This window comes from Callorhinchus milii, unplaced genomic scaffold (assembly GCF_018977255.1).
Source record: "Callorhinchus milii isolate IMCB2004 unplaced genomic scaffold, IMCB_Cmil_1.0 Scaffold3, whole genome shotgun sequence".
NCBI classification, from domain to species: domain Eukaryota; kingdom Metazoa; phylum Chordata; class Chondrichthyes; order Chimaeriformes; family Callorhinchidae; genus Callorhinchus; species Callorhinchus milii.
In genome coordinates, this window is record NW_024704744.1 from 64,889,131 (window position 1) to 64,901,364 (window position 12,234).

Sequence of the window (12,234 nt, forward strand, 5' to 3'; positions counted from 1 at the left end):
TACAAAGTTTCTTCTCTAAGGTTCATTCTGTTAATGCAAAACCCAGTTATTCCTGTTTTCAAATTGCTTCAAGATTTATGAATCACTACATGCTGGACATCTTGTGGGAGTTAAAAGACTCACTACTAACTTAGAAGACAGGTTCAAATGTGGATGAGCACATTTTAATGCAAACATTCTGTAATAATGCAAACCCAAATGTTTCGCCCTTTAGCCGCATTTAAATGGAAATTCTAATGCGTTGTCTCCAAATGCAAATAATGTATGTGGAATGCCAGATTAATTATTTCCGCAGCCCAATCATGCAACAACAACAACAACAAGATTCCATTTATAGAGCGCCTTTCACGTCGGGAGGACGTCCCAAGGTGCTGTACAGTTGGGTCAGGACCCGAGCAGGGGGGAGATGGTCAGGGTGAGGGGAGGGGAGGGAGCGAGGAGGGGGGAAATGGTCAGGGTGAGGGGAGGAAAGGGAGGGAGCGAGGAGGGGGGAAATGGTCAGGGTGAGGGGAAGGAAGGGAGGGAGCGAGGAGGGGGTAGAGAGTCGAGAGGGGAGCTGAAGGCACTGTCAAAGAGAAAGGTCTTGAGACCGGCCTTGAAGGAGGAAAGGGAGGAGGCGGCGAAGGCACTGGGGGATGGAGTTCCAGAGCCTCGGGGCTGAGAGGCTGAAGGCCCGGCCACCGATGGTAGGGCGGTTGGGGCGGGGGATGTGGAGCAGACCGGAGACAGAGGAACGGAGGGTACGGGCAGGTAGGTAGGGGGATAGTATGTCAGAGAGGTAGGAGGGAGCAAGGCCGTGAATGGCCTTGTAGGTGAGGATGAGGATCTTGAATTTGAATGCATGGAAGCACCGTGCTTGCAGTCACAAACTTTTCGGTACAAAAGTATTGTGACGGGTGTATACTGTATATACTGTGTTGTGACTAAATGACACTTGTCATCCATAGCATTTGAAAATATTACAAATGCATTTTCGTCAACTTCAAATATTTCACTCACACATTTAGATGCAAATGTGGTAACTTTCGTCTCAAGCACATTTAAATGCACATTCAAATGTATTTGGACCCAAGTCTGTAATTTAGTCAATAGAGCATCAATGGCATCAATGAAATCTTAAACAACTCTACCATTCAAACCTTACCAAATAAATAACCTGCCCCATTTACATTAGGAAATTGCTGCAGATAATGCTGCTGCCATTGATTGTGGATTCCCAATGTAAGTGTTGCGGCATTGCTGCAGTTGAAGGTTCTGGCATCCCCAAAGTTGTTCAGTGTTGCCTTGTGACTTCAGCGTAAATGTAAAAGTGTTGCTATCTGAGTCAGTCTGACTAAAATCCATAGTATCGTTGAGAAGACATCTTGTGATATAAATTGTGTGCTGAAGTGAATTGATTTTAAGGGGATTTCTTGTACATGTAATTGGCAGTTGAGACTGAATTGTTAGTAGGTGACTTTTTTAAAAGGCAAAATTTGTATGAATAAAACTGTGATGGGCTGATGTTTTGAAAGCCCATGAATGTTAATTTAAGATTATTCCTTCTCACTTGTCTTTTTCTCATCTTTTAAAGCAACCTTGGCTTAACTGACGAGGGGTAAGTTTGTCATTGATATGTTTACTTGGCAGCTGAAACTGGTGCTGAATTTTCTTAAAGATCACTTTGCTAATTGTAAATGCTTTATGAGTGCTTAGCATTTCAAAATGCAACTCCGGTGCACGCATACAGGTGTAGCAGGGTACATTGGGACAGATTTGTCTTAATTGATATGCTCACATGTCAATCCGTGCTTTTTATTTATCTTTAATGTTAACACTAAAGGATCAGCTGGGTTCTTTGGGAGTTGAAGCTTTCATACTGATCTGCTTTACAGTGTTGGTGCAATGCTAACTGTTGTTGCTTGCCTTGAGAAACTTGAATTTTGCCTATTTGCTATTTGCTCAAAACATATTTTTCACGATATGTAACTCTTCCAATACTTTTTGGGATTCAACTTTTATCTCGTCTGGCTCTGTCGTCTCTTTAACCTGTCCACCATCTTAAACAAGGGAGCAGGAAGGCCAGTAATTTGCTGGTTGTTTTGTAAGAGGGGCCTATGAGAAGGAAGGGCATGGTTAACCTGCATCCTGGTTGTATTTTCCTTGTCTGGAGTCTCGAGGTTTGTGTGAAAAGTTGACCTCTGTTTGAGTGCTTGCTCAATAAATGGGGTCCACAGTGCAATCATGTTTTAACTAATTGCATGTGAAGCTTGTTCTAAAGGTTTATAATGGGTCATGCATTTGGGCTATTTCCTAAATCTAGAATCTTTGTTAAAAAAATCTGACCTAGAATGACACACACAATAGTAATCTTCATTTGCACAACTTGGATTGCTTATTATGGAATCCCATTAAGAAATGCTTCAAATGAGACCCTAATGGATTGCCCATTGAGTGTGTCAGGTTATATGTTGGCACAAATGTACTGCAAATCTGTGAAGAATTTTTCTATTAAAGTTCAGCACAAGAATACTGAACTGACTGAGTGCATAAACTTCTTTTAAGAAGCTACAACAAGTCTTGAGTAGATCAAAACATTTTTAAAGTTGATGTATGGACTAGAATTACAGGCCTGAATGGAGCGACTTTTTTTAGCCTTTTTTAGGTAGCTAGTCATTGCTCAGAGTAATGTTCAACTTCTATTTTGGGGACCTTTGGCCATTATGAACAGAAGGGTTCAGTGCGAACACTGTTCAGGCTGCATGTGCAGTCTTATGTTGATTCATGTTCATTATAATTAAGTGAACCGGAGGCATTTTTTCCAGTGAAATCCTATATAAACGTTGATAGTGATGAGTGTCTCCCATCACAAAGCCTCCAGATTGGGCATTCAAAATAGATTTTATGAGGCGTTTTGATGGTCCATCGCTATTGTTAGGTGCTCACTGGAGATCGTTGACTGCTCTGCATTGCTTGCCTTTCATTTGATTTTGCTGTTCAGAATCTCTCTGGGAACACGAGGTTGAGGAGTGGACAGGCTCTTAATGCACACTTTGCTGGATTGATTCTATTAATCTTCAGAATATAATTTTTACTTTGGTTGACATGCTTCGAAAGCCTCAAAGAGTTTTCGAAATACCAAGAATGAACCAAGCATTAATGCATATCAAGTAAAACCTTGTGATCCATGTTTACATCCAAATTTTCTTTAAGCCCTTAATTTAGTGGTAAAGTAATGTTGCATGAGGGTGCACTTTGTAAGATCACTTTGCTTTGGTATCTGAGCACAGTTCAGATTAAACTGTAAAATGTTGCTAATGGACAGTCTTAACTCCTTTTGATTTGGCAATTTAAATTGATGCATTCTCTTTAGGCGAATACTCATCTCCTACTGCATTTTTATTTAATACACACATTCTGATGCTGGAAATTGGGTTACTGTGGCAAATCCAAGATTATTTGTATTGTACATTTCATGCCTCACTGATTTATTCAAATAGTGTGCTACTGTTTCAGAAACCACTTTATGTCTATAAGATTTTAGTTTGAGTAAATTTGAGGTACATTTGCAGAATTCGAACTTTGTAATCCAACCTCTTTTTATGCACTAATATCTTGTTCAGTTACTGTAAGAAATGTTCTTTGTGTGTGGCTTATTTTTCAACCCAAAATTTAGTTTAAAAAACACTTTTCCTGCTCTTTCCATCTTATTCCTCCCAAATTTCCTTGGTAAAATTCCAATAAACTTTAATTTGTTATAGTAGTGACAACTAGGATCAGATTGTATATCATTTTGAAGATTGTGATATTTGTGTTTATGGAATATCACTCTAGAAAACGTATCGTAAGAATCAAAACTTTTATAAAACACCAGATGTGAATGGAAAGATATTGTGCATGAGTGTAAATAAGCCTGCTTCTTGGCTGGTTGTGAAATTAGTTCAGAATATATTGTACTGCATGTAGTGACTGAACAGTGATTGTAAAAAAAATCAGTGTTTTGTTTTAAATAATTTTTGCCATGCATTTGAACTATTTCAGGAAAGAGTATCCTGCTGATGTTCAAAGGATTCCCATGGACAGTATTAGTTTAATGGGATCCGACAAAAGTGGTGAGTCTTCATTTAGTTTAAGAGGCTTTTAGCTCCTAGCGGATGCATTTACTTTTGTCAGTGTTCCATGTTGATCCACACAGGGGGTGGGGGAGGGTCTAAAAGGTGTGTCCAAGTTTAGCTACTCTACCTCAAAGCAGGTAATTCAACAGATATGTAGTATATTTGTGCCAACACATAATCTCAACATATTCTCTGCACCGCACTTTCAATTTACAGAGCAACTAATTATTATGAGGGGGTCTGGGTGAAAATAATCAGAAACTTCCTGCCCTTTTCTCTCTCTCTCCCTCCCCCCCCCCACCCCCTCTTTCTCTCCTGCCCTCTTTCTCTTTCCCCCCTTCTCTTCCCCCCCCCACTGATATCGTTCTGTGGAGTAATGTTACTGATGGTTCGTGTGCATGCTCAGTGGACAGGATGTGTCTTTAGTAATTGGGTTGCTGCGGTGACCAGCTATTTTGTAGCACGGAAAGCGAGCTAGTCAACACAAGAAATCAGGTGTTTCTGGTGTAGCATGGTCCACAGTAGATTTGCACTCAAAGCAGACCAGGGTATTTGCATGTGCGATGGCTATACAAATGTAATTTGTTGTTGTTGTCAGTAATAAATCTCCACTTGGATCACCCAATGAAGCTTAAATAACACATGTAAACTTGCTGCATTTTTTCCTGATTTATGCATTATGGAGAAGCTTTTGTTGTCATCTGTGATATTTTTGCAATGACGGATCTTTGTTCTGTTTTGGACAGTTGCAGCCTCCACAGAATTAGATGAGCAGATGGATTCTGTACCGGATATTAAGAGGCGAGTTCTGACAAAGCGACTAAAGGATGACTTGGCAGCAGCATTGCCAGAATCAACAAACGTTGAAACATCAGAGCCTCAGAGTCCAACGCCAGTCGAGGTTAGGATTCAGTATTTAATGCTATATAACCATCTTGGAAACAAAAAGATAAACCTAACCTTGGTTTGTAAAGTTGGGGGCATCTTTGCCATTGCAATAGTTTGACTGTGAGTGAAACGTGGCAGTCAGTTTGTGCACAACAATGTCTTTCAAACTGCCATGGAGTGAGTGATCAATTTTTTTTACTTGGGGAACTTGTTTGCCAGGACACCGGGAGAAACTCCCTTCACGTTTTGAATAGTGCCTTGGGAATTTTAAGGCCCACCTGAACAGGCAGATAACAGCTTTATTTAACGTCTAGTCTGAAGGAAATCCTTTACAATATTTATCTTTTTTGAAAAAAAGCAACATTGCCAATATCTGCCTTTGTTTTCTCAATTTCAGGGACCAAACCTCAGCGAATACTTCAGCATCTGTAGAAATTGTGGGAGAAAAAGTGAAGATCATACAAACTGTGAAAATTGCAGGAAGCCAATCCCGAAGGATGCCCTGCGGCGACCCAAGCATGTTCCTGATTCTGCATATACTATCACACCACAGTTACGCCCCCCTATTCATGCATGTTCTCCAATGCAACCTGAGGGAGGCTTGGGTGTCAGTACCAAGTTGTTTTATAAGCCCACTCTTGATATAATAGTGACTCCAGTGACAGCTGCTAAGTTATATTCTAACAGGAACAATCTGTTACAACCTAATGGAAGAGTGGGCTTGGTGGGACACACAATTCTATATAGAACTAAACAGACGGCAGATTCCAGGAAACACGTATTGAATGATCCCAGTAAGTATGATGGTTAAAGCAGTTTACTGGAAAAGGCAAAAAGGGCACAAGTGAACCTAAACCCTGTTGGTTTCCCATTTGACATTTGGATTCTTTGTTTAATTTGCCCACATGCCTATGCTGGCAGTACCAGGATACACAGGGTAGTACTCATGGGCACTGTTGATGATTAATCTATCAATTTAAATGGGATCTAGAGCAATAGACATGTTGCTGAGACACAGGATTGTTCCGAGTTGACTCCTGGTAACTCTGAAAGCCAAAGTTCTCCAATGGGTGGTCCTAACTTGACAAGCTGATGAAATCTTGCTAATTAATGCCTTGCACTGTTAGTTACAAGATTTTAGCTGGTTGAATTCCAGCAGTACATCAGTCTGCGTTTACATTATTTATATTGTGCTTTTTAAGTATGGTAAACATTTCAAAGCATGCCCCGCTCTCCCGGCAATAAGCACTTTGGTTGTTCTTGTGCCTTAACTTCTGCCAAACTCCACTCTTATTCTCCAGACATAGGGAAGCTTGTATTATCTCCTTTTTCTTTTCTAATGTCCCCCCCCCCCCCCCCCCCACCCACCTTGGGCCAAGAGAAATTGCAGATTCCTAAACTAGCAAACAGAAATTCTGCATTTTCAGCAGCTGGAACTGGAATGTGTTAAGTTAGTCCACGGCTTTTATATTTGTCAGTCTCCCAGCTGACAGAGTAAGATGGGTACTTTAATTGATTTTTAGAGTGAACTCTTGACTCTGGGGTTTCCAGGCAATTGAAAATCTGCATGGATGTGCAACTTCTGCACTTGGATTTATGATATTCGTCCAGTGCCTTGTAGCTCCAGTGTGTGCAGGATGCCTTAGAGAATACATTGCCAAACCACAAGAATGCGTCTCCCGCTGTGGACATAAATGTATCCCAACAGGGGGTAGAGCCAGTCCCTAGAATGTTATTCCCTGAACACAGTAATGAAGTTCCATGCTGGCTAGCTGACCTTAAAAACTAAATACTGCTCAATATTCATTTTAAGCATTGTTTCTATTTTAAAATGTAATGAGTTCCAGAGTAGGGTATGGCGATTTTATCCAACACCTCTAATCTCATCAAATCAAAATATACAAATAAATTCATTCTTAAACTAGGCAGTGGTTTTCCAATGTCTTTGAGCTGTGTCTATGAATAGGACTGTATTCCTGTGCCTGCATATTTTCATTGGGTTGTGGAATAGTCAACCATTTTGAGGAAAAGAAAGCCTGTTTGTTTAAAAACTGCAAAGACCTCCAAGGGTAGCCCTGTTAAGTAGATTACCTATAATTTTGTACTGTACCAATAATGATGTACAATACCAAAACTCTGGAATACTCTCCCTCAATCCCTCCGCCTTGCCCTCTCTCTCCCCTTTTTCAAGTCCCGCCTGAAAACTTACCTGTTCGACCGTGCTAAAGGCCAACTCCCCCTCCCCCGGGCTCGGAGACAGGCTCCACTGTTAAGCGCTCTGAGACGCTACCCTGGGTAGAGGGCTCTAAATAATAATAATAATCCTTGCATTTGATATAGCGCTTTTCACATCTTCTAGACGTCTCAAAGCGCTTCACAGAATATACTGTAAAGTGAATTGACTATATTTGTGGACGAAATGCGGCAGCCAATTGCACGCAACAGTGTCCCACAAACAGTTGTGGATTGAAATGACCAATTTATTATTGAGTTTTTTTTAGGGATTATTATTAGGCTCTGTGTGGAGTAAGGAAACTTGCCCAAGGTTTCACCCTGCCAGGAATTGAACTCAGATCTCTCGCTTGCAAAGCGAGTGCTCTAACCACTGAGCTACAGGACTCCACAATACTTATACAGTAACTGCAAGTTGTTCTTGTTGTTGATGTTGCTTCAAGATTGGGCCAAAGTAAAATGAGCAGTCAAGAAAAGTAAGCGCAGTATGAGTAGAAAGGACTAAAATATTGGCCATTTATTCAGGAATGGTAGCAAACCTTCAATTAGATTGTGGAATAGGACATTGTTTTTTATATGGTTCTTGTATTGGTGGACAGCAATGGTTTGGGCCATGAAAGGTTGTTGGTAGGTTAACTTGTATAACATGGGCAATCTTCTTCCCACCCACATGAGAAGAGAAAACATACAAAAAATAAGTCATGTCACTCAGTTCCTTTTAGTAACATTCAATTTTATGTGGAGCAATTGAAATAACCCAAAATGACCCAACTGCCATGATCTTGGCCTCAAACTAAGTTCAATGACAAGTGGGTGAATGATCCTGTTGGATCAATCTCTGCGGGACGCCCTGCCTGGGAAACTGTCCAACCACAACTCTCCTGGTTTTGATTACAAGTTCACTGTTTTATGCTTGTGATTTCACTTGCTGCAAATCAGTTAATACATATTTCTACACTCATACCTGTAGCTGTTATGAAAAAATGTTACAGTGGCACTCTCTGCTTGTTTATTTTAACAGCTCAAAGAAAACAGACACTTGTAGTTAAGTAAATGATTCAGGTAACTGGTGGTATTTATTCACCATCCATGGTTGCACACTCCACCTTGCTGAGCCAGTCCGGAACCTTGAGTTCTTGTTTGACCCCCAACTATCCTTTCTACCCCACAACTGCGCCATGACCTGCTCTGCTTTTCCCCACCTTCCGCAATATCGCCCGGCTCCGCCACTGTCTCACACTGCAGGCCGCCCATACCCTCATCCACGCTTTCATTACATCAAAGCTTAACTATTCAAACTCATTGCTTATCGACCTCCCCAACTCCTCCCTCACAGGCTGCAGATCATCCGGAACTCTGCAGCCCGTGTCCTTTCTTGCACTTGGCTCCGTGACCCTATCACCCCCATCCTTGCTTTCACATAATGAATCCTTCACGTCTCCCGCCTCGCTCACCCCACTATTGGCGGGCGAGCCTTCCACCACTCTGTCCCCACCCTCTGTAACTCCATCCCGCAATCCCTCCACCTCGCCCCATCCCTTGCCACATTCAAGACCCATCACTAGACCGTTATCTTCGACCGTGCTTTCGATCTCCCTGCTCACACATTCCAGCTGGTTCAGATGAGTGATGTTTCAGTAATTGTCTTCCACCTGGATTATAGAATAGCTTTACTATTGAGTGTCTCATTAAAAATGTTTGTAGTTTTTGAATATGCTTTGAAGAGTGAGCTTTCGAGGAGCTGAACAAAATGAGGAGTGTCTTACCCACTTACTCTTGTTTTTCCTATTTCTAAAGATGCACACTTGTCCATGTGTTTCAGAAATGTAGGTTACCAGAATCCTAGAGCCTGTTTCCAATGACAGCAAAGTGTGTGGAGGGTGGATCTAAAAATATCAATATTGGTTGATAAATATTGCTCTAATCAATGTGCTGTAATATATCTTTCCTCAGAACTTTGTATTTGGTTAGTGAATATTAACTGTTCTAAATGATTCCAAAAAGGCAGTGAAAAAAATGCTATAATTTTCAATGTTAACTATACATTTTAATGGTCACCCTAAAACGACTTTTGAAAACTATTACCTCCAGTGCTTTCAAAGAGACTTTCATTGTTGCCTTGTTTTTGCCCTTTCCCTTGTATATGTACATATTGCACCTAACATAGCTTCCACAACGAACAATAGGAACCGTGTGAAATATAAGGCGAGTACTGTGTGGTGGATAAACAGAGAGAGTGCTAAGCTCATTGGATAATCTTTTGCTTTTATTTTTCATCCAGTTGTGCTGTCCAGTGATGATGAGGATGACAATGCCAGTACTGGAAGCAGCAGAATGGACAGTGTCCATTCTGTTGGTAAAACTACCGATGTTGCAAGGACTTCCCCTGTGCCCTCCAGTGGAATCGTAGAGTCTGCTTCCAATGACAGTTCTGACGGCAGTGCAGCAGAGCAGATTTCCAAAAGCACCCTTGCAGAGGTAGAGTCCACAGCAACATTATCGAGAAAAGCTAAGATGAGAGACAAGGTAATGTAATGTCCAGTTACAGATACGCTGTTACCTTTTCTCTTAGATGCTCAAAACTCATTTGGGTGTGCTGAGGTTAAATCTGCTCCCTGGAGGAGAAACCTTTGCGTGTTAGAGCTGCAACAATAGGCTGTGACGTGTCCATGTGCTTTGTGTATATGAGTGATGCCAAAGGGGATATTGGAGGCTGACCAGCAGGTGGCATTGCATCCAACATAATGGTTGGTATTAGTTTCAGATTGCCATACAGTCCATGTTCAGCAAAAATAAGGTGCAATGAAACAACGGTGCATGAAATCAAGTCCTTTATACGTATTTATGTGTGAACTTTTCCCATGCTCCCAGCATTATAACTAGCACAAAATGTATAAATTGAAGGTTGCTGAGTGGGCTGTATTGCAATTCTGATTTTAAACTATTTATGAGTACAGTGAATTTTAAAATCATTTAATTGATTTTTTTGAAAGGCTTACTCTAATAATCTATGTAATGCAGAAAGAGAAGTTTGTTGCTTCTATCTTGAAATGAATTGAAGGTAGAGGCGGGGTTTGAGTAGGAATAAGACCGTTTGTCTTACCTGTAAATATACATGACAGGGTGGCAGCCTTCAATGACAGTTTAAGAACGAGTACCAAAGATCCTGAATTTTCTTCAGGTTTGGCCAAGTTGAGTATGGTACGTGATTTTCTAGGACAGCTTTTTCCGCAGTAAATAGGGTCACTTGTGTATGATGTAATTGGAATAACCATTATCCCCTGGTCCTCTGGTTGTTTCCCATGGTAAAAACAAGCTTTATAACCCTTATAACCTGAGTTTAGTGCTGGTCTACTGTGGATCTGGGCTTACCAGAAGTGAGGTGTACCTGAGCAACTGACTTACCATATTAAAAATTGGCCCTGTCATCAGGTCATCATCAGAGCTTGTGCAGGTGTAACCTGGAGGTTGGCAATTTTTTGTGTTTTGTTTCTAACACAGAGCCCGAAATATTGGATCCAGGCACCTTTGTTATAACAGGATTGCTCTGTATGCTGCTTGCCTTTCGTTACTGCATGTTATGCAGAAAATTCTTTTTAAAAAAATCACATCTGTGGGATACTTGACATTCTTCCTAATTTCTTAATTAATTTGAAAACTTGATCCCTTCGATCTGAGAATGGTGTGAAATATTTTTGAAATATAAGGCTGGAAACGTGAAGAAATATTTTTAATTGGTTTTAAACCCATGTACACAAACACATTATCCGATAATGTGCCTAAAAAGTGGTTAAGCAATTAGAAATCTGCAGAGCAGAAGGCCGTTTGGCCCATCAAATCTGCACCAGCTCACAGAGCACGGATATGGGTCAATCACACAGCCTTACCTTATCCCCATACCCATTAAAGCCTCTCTTCCCTCCTGAAAGCTACAATGAACTCCACCCTATTTGACAGGGCATTCCACATCCCAGCTATTCTGCACGTAAACCAATCCTCCTAAGTTCTCCTTTCACTACTCTTGTCGCTCTCTTATAACTATGTCCCCTAGTTACTGACTCTGCTATCAATGAAAAAAGCTTCTCTCAATAGAAACATAGAAATATACAGTGCAACCAACCCAGAAGTTTAAAGTTTAATTCAGTTTAAATGATTGTTCTTGTCTGTACTTCGTTCTTGTAGTTCGGAAATCCTTTTCCTGAGCCAACGGTCAAAAAAAGAAAATTTGAAAGCTCTCAGGTGCACGGTGACGCTCCTGGTACACAAGCAGAAACCAGCTGTGAAAGTATTATTCTCAAGTGCCGAAGTATTCGAATAGGAACCCTACGCAAAGTGGTATTAGAGCCCGTTATTGTGAGTAAATGTATTTCCCAGATTGTTCCAAGGTTATCATTTATTGCCAGACCCATTGTGGAAATAAAAACTTTGCACAAACTCAAAAAGAAATGAGTTACTTAATGCAGAAACATTTATAAGCAAAAAGTGAATGCTGCTGAATTGGAGAATCAGAGATATGTATGTTGCAGGTTGAGTTTGATCCAATGGCGTACTCAGTTTTGCTATCAAGCCACTGAGCGGTTAGTGAAATTTGAATGGGCCGCTAATGAGCCATTGATCTTGCATGAAATAAAATTTTGAAGTGTACGCAATAATTATAGTTCAAGCTCTCGCCTCTGAGTCAGAAAACTGAGTGAGAAGTCCCACATTAGGATTTTGTACTCAGTCTAGGTTAGTCAGTTCAGTGCTGGGGTACTGCTACATTGTTGGAGGTGCTGTTTTTTAGTTGAGATGGTACACTGAGGTCCTGTCTGCCTGTTAGGTGGATATTAAAGATCCCATGGTATTGGTGGAAGAGAATTAATATCCAACAATCCTTCAGATAAAATTAGTCATTCACTTCACGGCTGTTTGTGAGACGTGTCTAGTGTAGATCGACTACCATGTTCGCCTACAAAACGCCCATACACTTTACATGATATTCTGTGAAACACTTTGAGATGTTTTGACAATGTGAAAGGCA

The 12,234-nt window shown here is 40.8% G+C and overlaps 1 protein-coding gene across 3 annotated transcripts in view; it reads left to right on the top strand.

Annotated features, from left to right (window-relative positions):
* The window catches only part of senp6a (SUMO specific peptidase 6a), a 71,695-nt gene that overhangs the window by 39,840 nt on the left and 19,621 nt on the right, over positions 1-12,234 (top strand). For all 3 annotated transcript variants that reach the window (XM_042333022.1, XM_007887801.2, XM_042333023.1), the window contains 6 exons: positions 1,574-1,597; positions 4,021-4,091; positions 4,841-4,995; positions 5,380-5,776; positions 9,496-9,740; positions 11,397-11,567. In XM_042333022.1, coding sequence (XP_042188956.1) covers positions 1,574-1,597; positions 4,021-4,091; positions 4,841-4,995; positions 5,380-5,776; positions 9,496-9,740; positions 11,397-11,567 — 1,063 coding nt within the window. The remainder of the gene's footprint in view (positions 1-1,573; positions 1,598-4,020; positions 4,092-4,840; positions 4,996-5,379; positions 5,777-9,495; positions 9,741-11,396; positions 11,568-12,234) is intronic.